General features: G+C 33.3%; 2 protein-coding genes and 1 non-coding gene across 3 annotated transcripts; 1 reads left to right on the top strand and 2 right to left on the bottom strand.

The window, feature by feature from the left end:
• The first annotated feature begins 5,215 nt into the window (after nt 1-5,215).
• On the top strand, nt 5,216-7,291 carry LOC105645550 (B3 domain-containing protein Os03g0120900). The gene has a single exon (XM_012231168.4). The coding sequence runs from the start codon at nt 5,662-5,664 to the stop codon at nt 6,844-6,846; it is 1,185 nt and encodes a 394-aa protein (XP_012086558.1). The 5' UTR covers nt 5,216-5,661; the 3' UTR covers nt 6,847-7,291.
• A 6,156-nt stretch (nt 7,292-13,447) lies between these two features.
• LOC105645551 (hypothetical protein) lies at nt 13,448-17,372 on the bottom strand. Its single transcript, XR_016320605.1, has 4 exons — nt 16,857-17,372; nt 14,651-16,132; nt 14,006-14,188; nt 13,448-13,859 (listed from the first exon to the last, which is right to left on the bottom strand). It is a non-coding gene; the product is annotated as a hypothetical protein (transcript).
• Nucleotides 17,373-18,492: 1,120 nt separating this feature from the next.
• On the bottom strand, nt 18,493-19,541 carry LOC105645552 (heavy metal-associated isoprenylated plant protein 30). Its single transcript, XM_012231170.4, has 3 exons — nt 19,381-19,541; nt 19,074-19,149; nt 18,493-18,984 (listed from the first exon to the last, which is right to left on the bottom strand). Exons 1-3 carry the CDS (start codon nt 19,510-19,512, stop codon nt 18,662-18,664), a joined length of 531 nt encoding a protein of 176 aa, XP_012086560.1. The 5' UTR covers nt 19,513-19,541; the 3' UTR covers nt 18,493-18,661.
• Between the last annotated feature and the right edge of the window lie 1,725 nt (nt 19,542-21,266).

Below are 21,266 nucleotides of genomic sequence, written 5' to 3'. Positions count from 1 at the left end.
CGAACCGAATTAGTCGATCCTGGTGATAAGGTTCAGATACCGATGATATATACAAAAAAAAAAAAAAAAAAACCGTGTAGTATTTGCCACAATATTTAAACAGTATAATAACATGAATTTATGAAACATGGTAGAACCAATTTTAACCGGTCCTAACGCTTAAATTTAAATTTCTGAGATTTTCCTTGTAGCTTCTTTAATCTTACGGAATTCAATCATGATCATGTAATTTTACATTTCAATAATAATTATTCCCCTCGTCAAAATAAAATAACTTTGTAGGAGTTTAATTGTGACAATGCGCTTTCACAGTTTATTTTAATGAAGGACAATGTGAAAATATAAGGTCATAATGAGTCTCTATAAAAAAAAATGATAAAAATATAATGTCAAATTTATATATTATGCCAATTTTAATAAGAGCAATATTTTGTGTAAAAAGTAGTTTTGTCCTTACAGTAGGCTTTCCTATATGATGAAAGGATGCAACGCAAGTAGGCACGTTGTTTTTTCCCCTAATCTATAAATATTTAAAAGGGGAAACATTTCACAAGTTTAATTGTTTATTGCCCATTTTACCTTTTATAACATGAAAAATCTCTCTCTTCTTTTTTAAGTTTCTGTCTTTCGACTGACTTCTTTAGCTGATGGAGTGCAACTGCATCAAGATATAAACTTTTGCTAATGAATTGAATTGAATCTTCCAAGAATTATTAAAATGGTGTTCTTGTATATTTTCTTTCTTTTTCTTCACCCACACACAAACCAAATTGCAAGGGTGGCATTGAGCCCCTAAACTAAAACTCTCCATATTTATGATCTACCCTTAACAATTTAATTACTGACTGATTCTCACGTGCAAGGACTAAAGGAACTGTATTTATATTTTAATTCCCATTTGTAACATAATTAATTATTCTCATAAAGTGGGGATGGGCTTCTTAAATCAGTCAGGTTGTAATTAAGGCTTCCTAATCATCTCTCTCAATCTCCGTATATGCCAAGAAAGAATAGATAAATGGATAATCTACATAATATACACTAGTAAGTATATGATGATAATACTGAGGGCCGACAGTAGCAGTGGAAAGTGGAAAGATAAAACAAGAGAGCCGCCAACTTGGAGAGTGGAGTATATTATATGTAATGGTCCTGCTGTTGCTTGTTAGTAGAGTTTTGGAAAGAGAGTGGTCCTTACTTGTTGTGTATATCTCTCTCCCCCTCCCATTCGTTTTTGTTTGCTTCTCTTTCTATTTCTTTTTTAGCACATGGGAGGATCTGGGCTACACAATAGGAGTAACTTTACACGGTCTACTCTTTTAAATAACGTTATAAATTGGTAATAATTTTTTTTTACATAGAAGACTCGAACTGAATATCTTTCATTTCTTATATCTTTTACAAGACACGGAAAAATTAATCAGATTAATTTGATTGACTTCTCTTTTATATATCCTAAAATAAAATTTATAATTAATTATAGAAATTGAAGAAATTAAAAGATAAGTGTGACTATAATGAATTACATGCATAGTGTATTTTTGCACCCTAAAATAATTATTTGTACCTTACGATTAAAATATGATGCAATTACAATAATACAACTGTTGAAGATATTTTTGTACTCTAGAGATTAATCAATTTATAAATTTTTTAATCTCTCTCAATAATCACAAATCATAATAACAAGAAGTTGTTGAAGAGGGACAATATGCAATTAATTTTCATGTACAATATTGTCAACATTATAAGTACTTTTCACTTGTGCTGTTATGTTACCTGAAATATAAGCCTTTGGTGCTAGTTAAAAAAAAAAAAGAAAAGAAAAAGCAGCTGTCACGTTGCAATTCTTTAAAAGCACTTAATTGAGGATGAAGTACAATTTTTAATTAAATTAGTACTAGTGGAGAAAAAAATATCCTGCAGTTTCTATAATATTGCAATTGCACCATATTTTAACTGTAACTATATAATCTCTAAATTTTATTTTAGGATATATTTGTCAGAAAAGTTAAAATTAGGATTTAATTGTAACAAGCCACAAAGATTCTGCTAATTGGGCGCGTGAATAATGCACTGATCAGGGAAAGGGCCGGACGGGTCCATTAACTAATATATAATAACTCCAACAGCACTCCTTAATTTCCTGCACAATATTTTTTCTACCACTAGATATATGACTTTCAAAAATTGCCATTTCTTTCTATTAGTCAATGGACTAATTGCATATATATATATATATATATATATATATATATATATATATATTCACAACCCAAACATCCCTTGGATGCAACCCCAACTTAATTGGTTACATTTTTTTTTTTTTTTGTTAGGAGATTTACAATAAATTATTTTCTTCTAATTATCTAATAATAGAATGACCATCCCCAAAATGGATGGACCTCATTTAATTGGTTACACCTCATTTAATTTGCATTTATTCATTATTTTCAAGTGCTTTGATTCCAAAAAAGAGAGAAAAAAAGGCGTTGATAAAATATATAAATAATAAGAGAAACGATAATTTTGAAAATATCTGTTAAAGAAGATGATAGTATCTTATTAATGGCATTATTTTTTCCTATAATATATATGTAGATTGGATTTTATTTAGTTTAGGCAATTTATTGAACCTCAAATTATAAACTGAGTTGATTTTTTGGTTTTTTATGTTTTTTAAACTAAATTAAATAATTAATTTTTTAAGGATATAATTTTAGATCATTTGAGTGATTTGGACCGTTAATAAACACCCCTAACCATCTCTACAATGTAGAGATTTATAATAGATAAAACATATAATTAAATAAATGAAATTTCAAGTGGCAATTGAATCAATACGTCGGTTTTTTTTTTTTTTAATAAGGAGAAACTCATCAGAGCTACTAAATCATACATCTTTTTTAGGTAAGATTTGATCCAATTGCAGCTTACGTGTTATGAGTTGTCTATGTAATCACATAAGTAATTATTATCAAATGCAGCCACTTGAATCTTTTATTATTACTACTTTTTTTTAATTAAAAAAAAAAAAGCTGCTAAGTCTATTATTGAAATCCGTCTTAATTAATGGTGTGATTACTTTCAGATGGAGGAAATAGTTCATACCATCCCAAAAATGGTGTAAGTAAACATAATTACCCTTTTTTTTTTTTTTTTTTTTTGACGCCAATTGACTACTTCAGTTAGGATTAAAGTAATAGAATAATAATTTCATTTAGCTATAAGAAATTAAAAAGAAAAAAAAATTCTTAAATATAATTAGATCTGAATCACTGAATATTAGCCTAATTAAAGTTGTAATTAAATCATTATCAATCAGACAGGGTTTAGTCATCAAAAGTTTAACGGGGGGAAATTTGAGTTGGGACATTATAAGAAGTTATAAAGAAAAGAGAAAACTAGGGGCTGGACTAAGCTCGAAGGAGCATGGTTTTACGTTCAAGGAAGGGAAAGGGAGCTGCAAGTTGGGAACTGAAATTAGGGATGGGTTGATGAAGATTAATCAAGTCAAAAAAGAGTTGCTGATATTAATTATTAGTTAATCATTTTAAGTGATTCGAAAGTTTGGATTTTTTTTTCTTTTTTAAAAAATGAAGGTCGCCAACGTCAGTCTAGTTTGGAGGGATGACGAAAGCTTGGCCGCTTAAACACAGTTCAGCCAATGGTGTGATTCATATACTAAAATAAGCTTAATTTTTTAAGATACTAATTAAGTGGATTAATATATTCTAATTACCAAGTGGGAATCGCACAACACGGACATGTTTAGCATTACGATGTCCTTCTCAAGTAGTATCAATTACTGTTGTTTACTCATTTAAACTAATATATATAGAACTTCACACATGGATATATGTATATCCATTTTAACCATTTCAAATCAGTCATCGTTAAAAATGACATTAATACGCGAGTTGAAGGAAGGAAGGAAGAGTACAAAAATCATACTCAACTCAACTTTAATAAGCTAGCTGTTGTGTTAACGTTCAGAATTAATTAAACAGCTACTAAAATGACAAAAAGAAGAATTATATACGAGAAACAAGCTGGACTGGAGGATGGCGACTGAAAACAAGTCCCCTCCCTCGCAGTCACATGTGAGCAAGTTAATGAGTTAATTGCCTACGCATATCCCCATCAGTCCATCAGTAGGCCTTCTTCATCAAATATCAAGTCCTACTCTGTTAATTAAGACCTTTAAAGACTTGGTTAGTTTGATTCAATTTTTACTTTTATTATTATTATTATTAGTAAATAGAAGATATAGGATAATGTTAAATACATATACATTAATTACATTACCTAATTAATAAAATGAAAAATGATATTAATTCTTAATTAGGTGGATATTTGATTGGACGGTATGTATACATATTAAAAATGCATTAGTAATATTTGGAGTCATTCTGAAAATTAAAGATTGAAAGCGAGAAGCCAATCATTGTTGACCTGGCAGCATGAGCAGGTTATGAAAGCAGGAAGGAGGCTTAGAGGCTAGTAGGATATCGATATCCATCAAACACGTCCAATTTCGATTGGACCCAAGTCAATTTTTTTTTTTTTTTTTGCTTAAAAAATAATAAAAAAAAAGGCATGGGAGGTGGGCCTATGTATGTGGGCCTCTTGTGACTGCATGCGGCCCTGCGTCAACACTGTTCAACTTTTACTACCTAATGTTTCTGTTTCCTTCTCAATCCGGTTGGCCGGAGCAGTGTGGTCCGTACGGTTTTAATGATTCCAAGTCAAAACCCTAAAACTCATGTATTTTATTGTATTGTATTGTATTGCCAGTTTCTTTTCCTTCGTTCCATCTGTCTCTTCTTTCTCATTTTATTACTAGCATTTATTTTTCCTTTTAATTTTTTGGATTTATATATTTTTATTTAAAAAATATGAAAAATGTATTTTATTTAGACAAAATTTGTTAATTAATAATCAGATTTTGCAGAAAAAGTCCAAAAGTGACCATAACGAGAAAAGAAGGTTAACTTAGTTAATCAATTAATAAATTCCAGTTGGAGAAAATGAATTACTACAAATCAGAAGCAGCTCGTGGTCTCCAAAACAGCTGGCTCTTTTAGCACCATATAAACAAAATTAAAAAATAAAAAAAAAAAATAGAAGGAGAAAGGAAAGGAAAGAAAGAAGTAAAAAAAAAAATGGGAAATACCACCCAGAATGATGACAATGACAAGCTCACATGAGCCCAACCAGATAATACGTGAGGTCCCCGCGTATAAACTTGAACAGAATTTATTCAGGAGGAAGAAAGAAAAATCGCCTAACTTATTCAGAAGTTTCCAGGTGGGAGGAAGACGAATCCCCTCTGCTCTTCTTTTCCTCTGGAAAATCATTTTTTCTTTCTTTCTTTCTTTCTTTCACTTTCCCTCCCGTACAGATTTCTTTCATTTCGTTTCATTAGCTTCTATTCTATCCTTCTCCCTCATCTTACATGTATTACTAATTTCAAGGTCAACTTAATTGCACTCTTCCCTTCCAAACGTCCTCTATGGTGGGGGATTCTCATTCTGTGCAGTTTCTGTCGTGGTCAAATTAAGATCGTTACTCTCTCTCCCATTTGGAGAATAATCTCTAGCCCTACCTATATCTCAACCTTCATTCGCTCAATACAACAATAGATCCACCCAGCTGCAGATGGATTTTGGATCGCCTTTTACCGAAGATGACCAGATGAGTAAAGCTAATAAGCTTCCTTTTTCTTACTCATCTTCCTCCTCTCCTTCGTCTTCCTCCTCCCACCACCACAAGTTAACCCAAATCTATGACAACCCCCAGCACCACCATCAAATGGCTTCGTGGTTAGGCACCAAGTACGAAACAGCGCAGGAGGACACTTCCACCGGAGCGAATAAGCTTGACCTTATGGACGTAAACGATGACGAGGATCAGTCGGTTGCTGTCGTAGAGAAGGAGCACATGTTTGATAAAGTGGTGACTCCGAGCGACGTGGGCAAGCTAAATCGACTTGTAATCCCTAAACAGCATGCAGAAAAATACTTCCCATTAGATTCATCTACCAACGAGAAGGGGCTCCTTTTGAATTTCGAGGACAGGACTAGAAAAGCTTGGAGATTCCGTTACTCCTACTGGAATAGCAGCCAGAGCTATGTCATGACCAAGGGTTGGAGCCGCTTTGTAAAGGACAAGAAGCTCGACGCCGGTGATATCGTCTCGTTTCAGCGAGGAATGGGTGACTCCGGAAAGGATCGTTTGTATATTGATTGGAGGCGCCGTCCTGATGCACCCGATCCGACCTCTCACAACCAACACCGTCACTTGTCATCCATCCCTTGGAGCCCGCTACTGATGCGGCCGCCTGCAGTGCCTATGGTGCCTAGGGACCACCTCCACTTATCCAACCCCAACAGGAATATGTACAATTACAATATTGGTTATGGTTACGCTTACAGTAGCAGCAATAGTTCATCGACGGGGACAATAGTTTACATGAGATCGGCAGCCCCACAACAGGTTGGAACGGGCATGGTGCAACGGCAGCAAGGAGGAGGAGGTGGGTTTGTGGAGCCAATGGTGTATGAGTCGGTGCCGGTGGTCCAAGGGAAAGCAGCACTAAAGCGGCTGAGGCTTTTTGGAGTAAACATGGATTGCCTAATCATGGATTCTCAAGAATGTGACAAAATAATGTCCTCGCCTTTACCTATTGCTATTCCTTCTTCTTCTTCCACAATGGCTCAACTCTCTTCAGCCTCACATAATCCTCTCCAATTAAGGCACTATAATGGCACACAGCTCCCTCCACCACCCACCCAATTTCTTCACAAAGGGAAGTCATCCATGTCTCTTGATTTGGAAATTTAATTGATTTCTCTCTCTTTCCTTCTTTCCAGACACGTTATTTTTAATTCTCTTTTGTTCTATTTCTTAATTGTTAATGCTCACCCAAAACTTCTAAAAATGCTGCTCTAATTCATCACAAGCTCAATAATGAGGGATGGGATTGTTCTGATCATGATTATTAGCACACAAGAAGTACTGGAGGTTTGGGGTGTTCGAAGGATTAATTTTATTAGCGATAATTAAGGGCGAAAGGACCCTGGAGAAAGCTCTTCTTTCTTTTTTTAACTCTTTGTATAAATATTTATATGTAATACTGCAATATTATTAATTATATAAATAGATATCCATATGAGACATAGATCCATGTCCCTGGAGATTTCATGTTTTTTTTCTTTTTGTAGGATCTGGATTTCCCCAAATATATATGTATCAATGACATGGTTTCTCACCAATTTTTAATTTCCAACAGTTTTTTATTCTCTCTTTCTCTCTCTTTCTAATAAGTAAGTAACTAACCTTTCCTGACTCCTGAGTAACTGAGAACAATGCTTGGGCAACCTCATGTATTTTCAAGTTCATCTTTTCTTTCTCTCTTTTGTTTTTACTTTGGTAGGTTGTTGTTCTTGTCGCTGCTTCGTTGGGCACGCTTGCAGGTTTTGCAGAGATAGCTGCAGAGCTTTTAAAGGTAATGTGTTCCTTTATTCGATCTTTAACCCTCCCTCTTTGTTATTTACTTCTTTTTTTTACCCCTCTTCACTTTAGCTAGCTAGTTCTCTCATATTATAACTGCTCTTCTGAATTGAATACTCACTCGTAGCTCTAAGCATTATGATTTTCTTCTTAATTAGAAGGCGCCACTGTAATCCTACCTTTTAATATATTTTACCAATACTACTGGCCAACAGTAGTTTTTCAATCTAATTACAAACACCTCTTGCTTTTACTTTGGAATTCATCATACACATCAACTAGATTACTCCCTGTAGGGTTGCTGACCATCAAATTGATTGAACTTTTCTTTTGATAATTTATATAATATTTTTGCATCTGCATAACAATTTAAACAAGCATAAGTCCAATCTTAATCCTAATTTCATTTTGCAATTCCCAGAACCTTTCTCTCACTTCTACAAAATGAGCTAATGCATCAAAATTTAGCTCATGCACTAAAATCCTTGAATATTCTTGTAAAAGCTCCTGCATACTTAGTGACCCCAAATTCTCTAAATTCTCCCATACTATATTGAAACCAGTAGACTCTTGGACGGTTGGTACATAAATCTTTCTGGGGCTAGAATTAATCTGTTACTATTTCAGCTGCTTTTCACTCAAACGCTTGATCTAAGACACTTTAATTTGCTAAGCCAATTGCTCTTCCTTTCTCTTAATCTTGAATGTGCCAAACCTGGAGGGGGCCTTAGGATCCGCTGAATTAAATATTGAAATATCGGAGTCATAAGCTGAGAGTTCTTATTATTGAAAGAAATGAAGATAATTAGATGTGGATCATCTGGAATCATTTAGAATCCAAAAAGATTTAATCAATTGGCGACACAATGAACCAAACTGGATTAAACTTGCATCTTGATCCCTATAACTCTTATAAGCAAATAATGTACCTCAGTCCATCGTTTGTACCACTTTGGATTTCTTTTCTTTACTATTTAATGGATAAGATTACTTTGAATTGAGACCTGAAAATAAAGGTTGGGAGCAGTTTTGCCAGGTGTGGGTGTGTGTAGCTCGGTAAAATATTGTTCAAACCACAAGAAAGTTTTCACTTAAGGTATTAATCTTTTGAGTACCAATTAATTTGGGGTCAGAAATTGAAGCTTTGAGTTTGTACAGCCTTGATTGCAAGTACATGTACGCACTTGTACCCTACATTATTTGGATTCTTAAACATGTCATAAATATTATGTAGAGCATACAGTTCCCTACATTACATCCAACAATTATATTTCTCTTCCTTGAAAGAGAGTTTTCTTATATATATAGTAGGCCTTTATATGGCAAACACAAATTTGTTTATGTTGATTGAATAAGAAGGTTTTGACAAAGGCAGGACCCATATGACATTGAGTAAAATGTATTTTTATTAAGCTTTATCTATAAATAGAGTTGTAATACCCGCATGTTTTGATACAATAAAAAAGCAGCTGGTGATTGTCTGTGTTCTTGAAGAAATTCTTATATTAAGTTTTCACTTTTACTTTGTTAATCTGAGTTTGAATGTGTTCACTAGTGATTTTCTACCAATAATGCTTTTTTGGATCTCTTCTCTCCAGCTACCTATATATGACTATCGTTTGTGAGTTGTTTTTTCAATGGCGTTGATCATCAATAGCTGAAGGTTGGAGAATGGAACAGATGAAGTCACATATCTATCTCATTATTTGATATTCATAACTTCTTTCCCAAATTCAATTGGGCAGAAGATGCTGTCCTTGTTTTCGTGAGTTACAAATATTGCTTTGGCAATGCAAAAGTTGTGTCTTCTCACTTTTCCATAATTAGTTGAACATGAGGTTTGGATTCTGATAATATTTGGTAAGATTTCGTACAGGTTGTCCATTTCCAGCCTTTAATAGATATACTTTTATGAAGCTGCAACAACTTATTTTTCTTAATTATTGCAATTGTTGAGTAAAAATGCTAACTAGTTAGAAAATCTGTCCAAGACAGCTTGGTTCAGTCGTTAAGTGTATTAGATCCCACACTGGTGATCACAAGATCAGTAATTTTTTGGAACTTTAAACTTAATTGCTCCCGGCGAAAAAGGAAATAGTCTCTCATCTATGTGGTTGCTTTGTTTAACATTATTGCTCTCCAAGGATTCAATGATGCAGCCCGTAGTTAATTACTTTGATTTCTTCCCGCAGGGAAAGCAATTTGTCTTAATTTCATTTAATTTCTTTATTTGATAAAAATAAATAAATAAATCGACTAGAAAGAATATTCCCAAACAAATGAAATGCATTGGTTTTGGACTTCAACTCTTGCATTTGGAACCAAAGAGAAAGCAATTTAAGGTAACGTTTATATACATTCGAGAAAAGACCACTTACTAGAGATGAATTAATTAATATATGCATGGTTATAGATGAAACATTAATCTCAAATAATTCATCCCAAGATATGATGTATTATTTTATATATCAAACCATAATTTAATTTTATTTGATAATCAATTGATCCCTACGTATGCATAGATGAATTTAATTATCTTGTTTAACTGTGTGTGTATATATAAAAACTCTTATGTTTTGTACACAAAATTGTTCTATTTATTCTCATAATATTTTTACAAGTTATAGCGCATATGCGCGCGCGCACATATATATATATATGTTAATTAGGGAATATATTTGCATTTTTGCTATTTGTATCGGAAATAAATATATTAAGTGCAAAGTTTTAATAGCAATGCAGGATTAATACCGAGGGTTACACATTTTATTTGAAATATACAACGTCCTGTCAAAAAAATCCTATGAGTAATTGTAATAGCTCACTTATATTGACACATTGAATCAATCAAAAAATACATCTTATATTCTAATTTTGCTTCAATCAGTATCCATCAAAGTAAGGAAACTAATGATTTGCACGTTGAATTTATATATGGAGAGGACCAAAAAATCAGCAAAGAAAACCACGATCTAGTAATTGCATATTGAAGCAAACAAAAGCAAGCAATAATGTGCTTGTTGAAACGGAGAGCTATTATCATGATATTTCCTTCAATTTTAAAGGTAGCATTGGGCATGACCATATCACGTTTTGGGAATGAGTTTGGAGGAGATCAAAATAATTACATAGCAAATTACATAAACTGGGAAATAGTATGAAGAACATCTACACCATAATAGCTTCAGCTAGCCAGCTACCTACTACTGCTACTGCTAGCTCTAATGGAAAAAGATAACACCTTCAACAAATAATTCCTTTCACGCTAGCTATAAAAATACATGGATTAGGAACAATTAATCAACTAGGCTAGGTAGTGAAAAAAAACCCAAAACTGAATTGGAAATAATGTGTCAACAATGGAGTTGGGCAGTGTCCTTCCGTCACGAAATCCAGTTGGTGTAAGACTGTCATCCCTTATAGAGACAACCCACAGGGCGACTGAGCTTAAGAATATAAATGGATGATTATAAGATATATAGGCGCCGTCCCTTGTGAGCATATGAAGCATCTAGGTAGCTAAGCCCAGTAATTATTTGAGTATTATATGTCTGCGTATATATATATATATATATATATACGTATCCAGAAAGAGACCCATCAATGAGATATAATGATGAAGTGAAATAAAGGGCTGCCTATTGGATGCAGCAGGCAACAGAAAGAGATGAAAACAGACAACCCTAACGATATCTCATCTCATGGCTTTGTTTATCAAATTAGAAACTGCTCTTCTGCTACCTCTCAACCCCTTTTAACATTTTTGCATTTTTAATTTATAATATTGTTTTATCACACACATGACGTAGCTAACCTTAAAGCCATGTATTCTGATGTGATGCTTAAATTGGCTGTCTGTCACATACATACATACATATATATATATATATATATATATATATATATATATATATATATATATATATATATATATATATATATATATATATATATATATATATACACATATATTCTTGCTAATTAAGGCTACTTAATTTAGCTAAGGCCTAAGGCCCGCTTAATTGTTTAGAAATACAGTACTACCACCGTAACGCATGTGGAGGTAGCCAAGCTCTTTTGGCTTGTTCGAAAATGGGGGAACAAAAACCAACTATCCTCAATTCTAGCTAAGTAGCTCCAACCCAATAAAAATTTAATAATTTTATATTTATTTAGATTTGGATGGATATCAATATAGTTTTTCTTAAGTATGAGAGCAATTTCATGCCGAGATTTTTTATTCATAAGCAAGTGATTAATCACAAACCAAAATGGTGCCTAAATATGTTTTGATTGAGAGAGTCCCGAGTCTAGTGTATGTAATATCTATGTATTAATGGCTTAGCACGAGAGAGAGAGAGAAAGAGAGAAGCGTGCAGTAGAGTATGGCATGATGGACCACGTTTCTTTATCACATATTCACATTCCCGTGATATTTATCTATTCCTTTGTCTCTTTTTTCTCATTTCTCAATATATCACAGCACCACATGAACTGCCTTTCCTTCTTTTTCTTTTGGTCTCCAAACTCATCCCATCAACAGCTCAGATCAGTACATGCAGAAACAACTTCGAGATAATTATATATATATAATAAAATATATAACAATGACAGTGCAAAAGAGTGGCAGCCGATCCCATAAAAACAACCCTCATCCCAATTACAAAGGTCCTGCTCTGCTTCTGCTTCTGCTTCCACTGCAGCCGGAAAGAAAGATGAAAAGTGTGGTGTGGGCCAAATTAAAGGATAGGGTCTCAGAAATCTCTGACTGCTGGATGGCTTGGATGAGTCAGCACTGGATTTTGCTCTCCCATATTCAATGACGGATACTCAGATTCTTGCTCTGAGGTTACTACCAATCTGCAACCAGTTGCCCATTCCCTTCCTTTTCTTTTCTTTTCTTTTCTTTTTTTTTTTTTTTTCCTTTTTCGATTCTTTCCTATCTATCTTTTGTCTGTCTTCATTTTTTCACTCTTTTACCTACCTACCTACCTACCACCTCCCTGCATCTTCCTTCTCTTTTTTTTTGTTAAAAAAAAAATTATGTATATATATATAGTATGGACCATGTGAACCATATGGACCATATTATATATATATATATATAATAGTAGTTTAATTTGATTTGTGCTTTCGCCCTAGCCAATGACAAAAATATATAATATCTATATATATAAGCAATGACTTTCTCTGTTTTATTTTATTTTGCTTGTATACTATTTGCATAAAAGAAATCAGCAGTATATGCAAAATACTGGAGTTACGGGATTCCAAATGGCCAAATGAAAGGTCCCCACTACATGACTTGTCACAATTCTGTCCCAGTGGGTGAATGGGTTCATAGGTTATTTCTGTACTTCCACTTGGCCATTTATAACTCAAGCCTGAAATGTTTTATGTGGTACCACTCCGCACTAAATGAGAGATAAATGGCCTCCTTCCTACCCCTCTCCCCCTTCCTCCTCTGCCTATCCAAATTCAACCGCATTCGTATCTAGTTTAGTTACTTGTAATTTTAAGTACTAACACACACAGACATGTGTATATGTATATTATCTACAGCATTTTGATGATTTCTAAAAGGTACGGGGCAGCAACATTAATAACAGGCCCATACAATGGAAAAAAGCAAAAGGAGCACAGCTACAGTCATCCTAAAGCCCAGGGGCTCCTGCCCAAATCCTTAATGTATGATGAGTTCTCCAATCCAGTGCTTTTATGAAATCCACGAAGAAATCAAAGCAAATTTTAATTTTGTATTTAAAAAATAACACTATTTCTCGTACATTGTATTATATTAAGGATATGCCAACACACTCCTGGTTTCCTGTAAACCAAGAAAATAGAATCCGCATCATATTTCCATTTCTAGATCAAACTAAACACTCGGGTAAGTGCTAATAATTCAATGGAAAAATATTTCTAGCATTAATTTCAGGGGGAAAAAGAAAACATTTGGCACAATAGCCATTTATTAGCGAGATTAATACGCAATAGCCACATCTGAGCTATCGTTGCTTAGGTACTTTTGAGCATTAATTAATATCAAACTTGATACAACATTTTCGATTTGAAACTAACATTGTAACAATCTACATCAGGGCCACAAAAATCTCATTGATCAGTCTAGCAGAAGCAAATAGAATTCCTTTGATTCTATGCTCGAGTCATCTAGGACAGGCTTTCGCTGGATGAACCCAACATCTCACTTCATCTCCAAAAGCTGCTTCCTTTCCCTTGATCCTCAATCACCCTGACCTTAGACACCCTCCACACGCCTTGACAACCTTCACCTAACAGTTGTCACACTTCAATGAAACGCCGTGCCTCAAGCCATAGATTCCCTATAACAAAAATTGAGAATTCACATCATTGATTTAATGCCGCTTCATCACAGCATGCTAAGCGAACTGTGTCTAGCACAGAGAACAAACGTTTTAATTTTATAAAATTTAAAAGACCTAAAAAACATAACAGTGTTAAGGTCTACCTCTGTGATTCATTCACCCCTTTTGCTTCATTCATCCTTGCTCGTAGAAAAAGAATGAAAGAGTCTCTCACGAAAATTAGTAGAATGACTCTGTTGCTTCTCATGCTCATTCTGATCAACAAGATTGTGTGAAACTGTATTCGGCTTCATCCTTGTTGCTTGAAATTCCATGATTGAGCAATGCTATGAACATTATTCAAGTTTATGGTTTGGTACAACTCCAGCAACAATGACAAATACAGCCGTCAAATTCATTGCACAATAACTTGCAGTTGTAGTAACCATGTTATCAGTATATAATACTACAACATTTGCTATTTGTATTACCCTACATGATACATCATTGTGCTGGAAGAAAAGAGCAACTCAAATTAGCAAATCTTATGGACAACAATCACATAAGGCATGAGAATTTGCAGTCATAAGATCAGTCATGTTGTTTTAGGAGAATCTAACAATAAACTTGTAAAGTATTACCAACAACATAAACCATGTGGAGATATGACTGAAATATTTAGTAACAGAAATAGATCCAGGAACATTAATGGTAGAACAAGATAACCTTGTTGCTTCTAGATCAAGGGACATTCAAACTCATTCCTGATCAGACCCACAACTTGCAAATATAAAATAAAAATTTTATACCTTGCAGAGATCAGCAGACTTCCTAAGACAGTATGATGTGTCTGGATGACTAGATTCAGGCATCAGAGTTCTTTCTTACAACCCAATTTCTGATGCACACAGTAAGATTACTGATAATACTCTGGATTATATCATGCTCATGCTCATTCAAAGAATCTAAATCATTTGAATATTTTTGCATAAGCAATTCTGACAGTTCATTCATTGTAATAACTATTCTTTGAATATCTAATCTCGGAGGCATAGAAAAAGATCTAGTTGCACTCCCATGTGTTTCAGTAAAATCAGCAGGAACACCAACTGTACAAGAAGATGAACTAAATACATTGCTTGCAAAGGAAATACTAGTTGAATCATCGTGTCTAGGATCCTCAATCCACCTCGCAAAGCCTGCAACATTTGGCCCATTCTTCTTGAGTAGAGCATGTTCCTCATCTGGAAGACAGATATTATTTGAGCTATGAATTCCAATCCTATTTCTCTGTTCAGAAGAAGATGATCCTGCTGTAATAGAATTTGTAGATATCAGTTCCTCAGAAGGTAAACTAACTGTCAAGGATGCACTCTTAAGGAACAAGGAAGCATTATCTCCATCACATTCACTCTCACAGTAATTTATATTTTGTTCATCATCACTAGAAGAAAACTGAGATGACAGTGGACTGAAACTACTTAATGCTTCTTGTCCACTTTTAAGATGTTGCAAATTCACATGTCCAGGGTGTTCCAATGTTGATTGATTAGCGGTCATGGTTCCTTTCCAGCAAGGTGAATCTAAATCAGAATCATTTTCACCTAACATCTTACTAGAATATTCAACAGGATCATCTTCTTCAGTACCATGCAATTTCAGAGTTAAATAATGAGGACTGCTAGGATGAGTGATATGCAGCTCAGACTTTGACACAGTTAAGGAATCGATAACTTCATGAGCAATAGATTTTCCATCCTTTCCATCATCGTACTTTGCCATCATGAGTTCATGGAAAACTTCCTTATCATTGTTATCCAGCAAAGTATAGGACTCCTTTATACTGCTTGGATTACAATTAAACTGGTTATTATTGCTAACTGCACCATGCACCTCAGAGTATAGATTCTGATGTAAAAGAAGATCAAAAGGTAAATAATATGTATGAGCATCTGATGCTGCAGAGACTTGAACTGGAAAATCACTATCAGATGAATAGGAAATCCTCAGTTTCGCCGCATAAGAATCAAATAGTTGTGATAAATTTCTCTCACAAGAAATGATATTTGAATCACAAGATCGATAAGTTGTTGGGCACATTTCACTTTGAGGATATTCAGTTATTGTATTGGGCCACAATTCTGATATGGTTGAAAAAGGAACACACTCCACTTCAATCTGCTGTTCTTTGGATCTATCTTCATTTTCTTTCCCCGATATTCCAATGCATTTTCCATGCAAACTCTCAGATAGTTCACCCAAGGCCTTCAATTCTTCAGCAGGAGATTTTCCTACAAAGTAGCACGGTGCCTAACTTATGCCATAGTTGTAATTATATAGAATTATATCACATCCCATAACAGTTTTGAAAAACCCATAAATCATTGCAAAGTTAAATATAATACTAGATCACCAAAAGTGAAAACAATGAAAAGTACACGCTTGCAAGCAGCTAACTTCAAGGGGTAAAAAGTACCGAATAGATATGGAAATATAATTTCAGAGGGGTGAAAATAATCCTGAATTTGAGCCCTGTTTATTTGCTCTAGTGAGATGTGTCTTCTTTTTTTTTTTTTTTTTTTTTTTTTTTGTGTGTGTATTCATGTGCGTATAGACATTTAGAATGCCAAGCTTATTGCTAGAACTTGGTGACCTGACTATTTGAATTTGAAGGCTAATATAATGTTTTTCACAGCCTCTTCCAATTTTTGCCACTTACACATTTTTTTTTCTCTAAATAAAATTTCAGGCAGTATGTATACCAGTAATCTCAACATGAGAAAAGGATTATGCCTCCCTGCTGAAGCAGAAGACCAGGTCAATGTAAACTATTCACTACATAGAGTACGTATATTGAATTGTGTAATCACATCAAGCATATGAAGGCCCACAGCTGATTTTAAGTAATTCGCAGAAGTAAAGAAATCATGGAAGAACAGAATCGACATCACGAATTTGCTGACATACGTGTGATTTAAAAAGGTAGAGAGAGTTTAGAATTGATTTGATGGATACCTCGTTTAGAAGAGAAAGCACCAGGAACGGGAACGGCGCCATCCTTATCCTTCCAGCGGGGAATCTGAAGAATGTTGAAAGGAAGTTGAGAGCCGTATTGCAAAGAAGAAGAAGAAGAATGGTTTGCATAAGCGTCAAAGTGAGAGAGGTCAACGTTTAAATATTGGGGCTGATACTGATGGTGAAGTGAATTCGGATTCAAATTGAAAGGACGAGCCAACGGTGATAAACGAGAAGAAGAGGCTCGCTCAGTATGGTCACTGCTCATCTTTTTGTGATGAAGATTGAAGATGATCAAACCCTCTCAATTTCAAACCACCAAGCTCTCAACAGGCAGTCGCAGGCAAAATGAAAATGCGAATTCAATAATCAAAATACGGAAAAGAAAGCGAGCTTAAGTATGTGATTGAGCGATGTTAACTAACTGGGAGTGGTTTTCCTTGTCCCTCTTGACGACTCTTCTCTTTCGGAGCTGGAGTCAATTTGTATTCCTGCTAATGCTGGGTTTTTCACCCCGATCAGAAATTATTAAAATATATATATATATATTCTTCAAAATTAACATCCTCCACTTATTAATTAATTAATTAGAAGGAAGAATTAAATATTTTAATTATATCACTAATGCATTTTGTATTTAGTTGAGTTTGGATTAAATTAACCTAATCTTAGTTGTATGGTTTATTTTTATTTTATTTTAATTAAAATTTTTTTTAACATTATAAAATTGCAATTGAGTAATATTCAAGGTACAAATTTCGAGTTAAAGTAAAATTATAATTACTGAATAAGTTTGTAATAAAATTTATAATTACTGGATTAATCCAAAATCAATTCAACCAAGTTAAATACAGGAGAACTTTGAGAAGAATGATAAAGTAAATTGAAAAGGAAATATAAAGATAATTCTATATAAAAAAGAAAGAGGGGTTCAAGTGCGTTTTCCTTCTCAGTTGCAAGATACAATTTCTCATATTTACTCTTTAGAAGAAGGATGCCCTTTTTTTCCCCCGTAGAATCCAGCCAAATGTATAAATTCAGCAATCAGCACCATATTTTATATTAAAATAATTTTATTTCTCCTTTAAAATTTTCCTACGAAATAATTAGTGAAATGGCATGATACTAATTTTTATTTACATAATCAACCACAAAATAACGCCACAAGGAACTTTGACAAGTCGTAGGAATGTGTCCCACCATCAGTACCACACACACCACTTCCCACTAGCTAGCTAAACCTTATCTCCATTTCTTTAAAAGCATACTATTAGTAGTAGATAGCCTTCCACACGAAGGAAACTATTTTTCAATAAACAATAACTCCAATATTCCGTGCTTTTTACATTTCACAAAAGTTACATTCATTCTAATTCGATCCAATCTAATATGATCCAATCCAATTTCATTAGAAACATTTAAAAATAGATATAATAAATTAAATTGAGTCAATTAATAATGTTTATATGAATAAGCCTTACTCATTACTTTTCAATTAGTTTATTTAATAAATTTAACCTAATTGTGAATTTAACTAGCAATTTTTATTACAAAGTAATTAAATATATTTCTGGAAACCGGACTCGAATAATACAAAGTAATTAAATAATTCCATTGAATATATTCCGACACCACGTTTACAAATGAGAAAATATATATATATATATATAAAAAAGCACATTCACATATGTTACAAATATGTTACAAACTAAAGAGAAATAAATAAAACGAAGGCCCTAGCGAAATAGACAGATATTTTTTAAACATAAGACAACTAAGGTAGATATATATGTAATGGAAAAAGATTACATAAGACAGCAGGCATTAACGTTGTCATCGTTGAACAAGTTGCTGACCTTGTCGTCGCCCCGTTGAGTGACAGGAATGGTCCCATGCCTTTCTCCGACATTGTAGCCATGCCTGTAGTAGTTGTAGCTTTCTTTGAATTCGTTGGCCGTGTCTTTGAAGTAGTGATTCGCATTTGTGAAGTATAATGGGGGATTTGGGTAGGGCCAGAACTCTGCTCTCTTTCCCGCTCTCCTTACTGCTCTTAGCACCTTGTTTCGATCCACGTACCCTATCACCGTTACCTTTTCCATATCTAGGTCCACCTCCACCGAATCAACCCCTATTCATTCATTTTTCTTAATTAATTAATTATATAATTCATGATTTAAATTTCGCACTAAAATTAATTAATCCATAAAAATTATATACCTCTAAGCTTGTGAATTGCATTTCTCACAACTCTCTCGCATCCGCTGCAACACATCCTTACTTTCAGCTCCACAGTCTGCCAAACATACATATATGTATCAGACAGTAATTCCTTCAAGTTTAGAAATAAGGACCAAGAAAGAAGATCAATAGAACAGTGACTCATAGGTAGAGGTCACTCTCTGCTACTTTTTTTTTTTTTTTTCCATGTTGATATGGTGGATTGCAAGTTGAAATGAAAAGTTTAATTAGTTTCTGATACGACCAACAAAAGATATACATATAAACACACAAATTATGAGGAAACCTGCAAAGAAAGAGGTCGGCCCTTTGGCATGTTGTTGTTTCTGATGCGTGTATGGTCGTCCCGAAAGTGAAAGTAAGAGTAAGAGATGGCAGATATGATAGACTTAAATGATCTTTGGAAGAAGGTGGCCATAGCAGTTAGAGGTTCCTTTCAATATATAGAAAGCAACTGGTTTGAATTTATGGACAAGATATTCTTTTTGTGGATATATATATTGGCATCGCTTCTTAATTCCAATTCCTATTCCTATTGTTCCATGTGTAATATATTCCAAAGCTGTCGTCCAATCCTATTCTATATCAGCAGCTTTCTTGCTCTCAAATTAACTCACTGCAAAATTCTTAATTGAATGGTTTCATATATAATTAACTGGAGGGAGGGAATGGTATCTGTAATTAATTTTAATGCTTATGCTTCAGATGTGGGTCAAGCTTTTATATATGTATATATGGCTGCTGACACCCTTCTGATGAGGGGAATATCATTCCCTCGTGACAATAGCATATAAATAGATTATTATTAGTATCGATGAAAAGAAAAGATGGGTTTTTGATGCAAAGTGATGGAATGATATATTCTTTATATCTTTCTTTTCCATTATACTGTCTTTGAAAAACCTTTCTTCTTTCTTTCTTTCTTGCTAAACAACAGACGCCATCGCCATGCATGCATGATATTTATTTGTGTGTATATAATCTCATTTTGCTTAAAAAAGAATTCCTCAATTTTACTTTAATCGATTGGACATGTGATTTGTAAAACTTCACCATTTCTTCAATTGTAAAATTATTTTATTGAACACTCTATCAATTAAATATACTAATTCGATAGCTAAAAATATGAAAATTATTATTATAAAAATAATATTAATCACACATCAAATTAATATTTTGCATATAGAAACTTAAATATTAAAAAAATTATTACTAATTTGGAGATTGGACAGGTGTATACCGTTATTAAATTCATAATTTCATAAAATAGTAAATCTTCTGTAAAGTCCAGAGTACTACAAAATTCATTTATGGATTTTGCAAAATCTCATTTCACACAAATTTATTTATTCATATTTATTAAGGTATTGTCGGATGGAGTGATAGTTTTTACCAGCTAGCTAGGACTTGGGAAAGAGAACCTTAATTTCTGGTTTGTATGTAAGTGCAAACAGCATCAAATTGCAATTGGGAGAATCATCGATCTTCATATTCATTTCACTGCTTGATTAGTTTAACAATTAACTATTAATACTTGTCATTCAGAACCATTGAATTCTAATTCATTATTAGTTAGGGTATTATTCTTCCATCAATTAAAGAGGAAACAGGAAGTTAATTATTCCCTTGCAATTTGCTTGATTTATCCATTTAATTAATCACCCGTAATTTTCAATTGGCATTACCATTATTAGAAAAATAAAATTCTTAGTACAAATACAAACTTTGTACTTCTCTATTGGTATAAAATTCTTTTTTTCACCATTAAATTCAAAACATTTAAATATAAATCATTCGATTTTAAATTAACTAAAAATTATTTATTTTTCATTTTGGTGAATCTAATTTTTTATTCGTAATTATTTAATTGTAAAAATAATGTTTCCAATATAATTATAAAAAATAAAAGTTTTAAAGATGAGTAATTATGTAATATCAAATTCATTATTTCAAAATAAATTTTAAATTATTTTTCTTATCTTATAACATTTGTCATGTATTTGTTACGCAATTGAAACTATAGTATACACACACGACATCTTTGTTTTTTTCTAAAGAAAAATAGTCTTCAATTTTTTTAGTCTAAATTTTTTTTTTTTTTAACTTTAATTCTCATTTTTTGAGTTAAATAGGCTTACTTGATCCGACGTAGTTTTTAACTAAGAAAAACAC

Source organism: Jatropha curcas, chromosome 4 (genome assembly GCF_041381405.1).
Source record: "Jatropha curcas cultivar XTBG-Jc1 chromosome 4, XTBG_Jcur_1.0, whole genome shotgun sequence".
Taxonomy (NCBI): Eukaryota; Viridiplantae; Streptophyta; class Magnoliopsida; order Malpighiales; family Euphorbiaceae; genus Jatropha; species Jatropha curcas.
Note: the sequence above shows the minus strand (reverse complement) of the source record. Positions and strands in the feature narration are given on the sequence as shown.

Bases quoted from the DNA above. Each gene is read 5' to 3' on its own strand.
- LOC105645550 (XM_012231168.4), top strand. From the start codon at position 5,662: ATGGATTTTGGATCGCCTTTTACCGAAGATGACCAGATGAGTAAAGCT.
- LOC105645552 (XM_012231170.4), bottom strand. From the start codon at position 19,512: ATGGCCACCTTCTTCCAAAGATCATTTAAGTCTATCATATCTGCCATC. The intron at 19,150-19,380 runs GTTTCCTCATAA...TATGTTTGGCAG, and splicing joins GCCGACCTCTTTCTTTGCAG to ACTGTGGAGCTGAAAGTAAG. The intron at 18,985-19,073 runs GTATATAATTTT...ATGAATGAATAG, and splicing joins TGCAATTCACAAGCTTAGAG to GGGTTGATTCGGTGGAGGTG.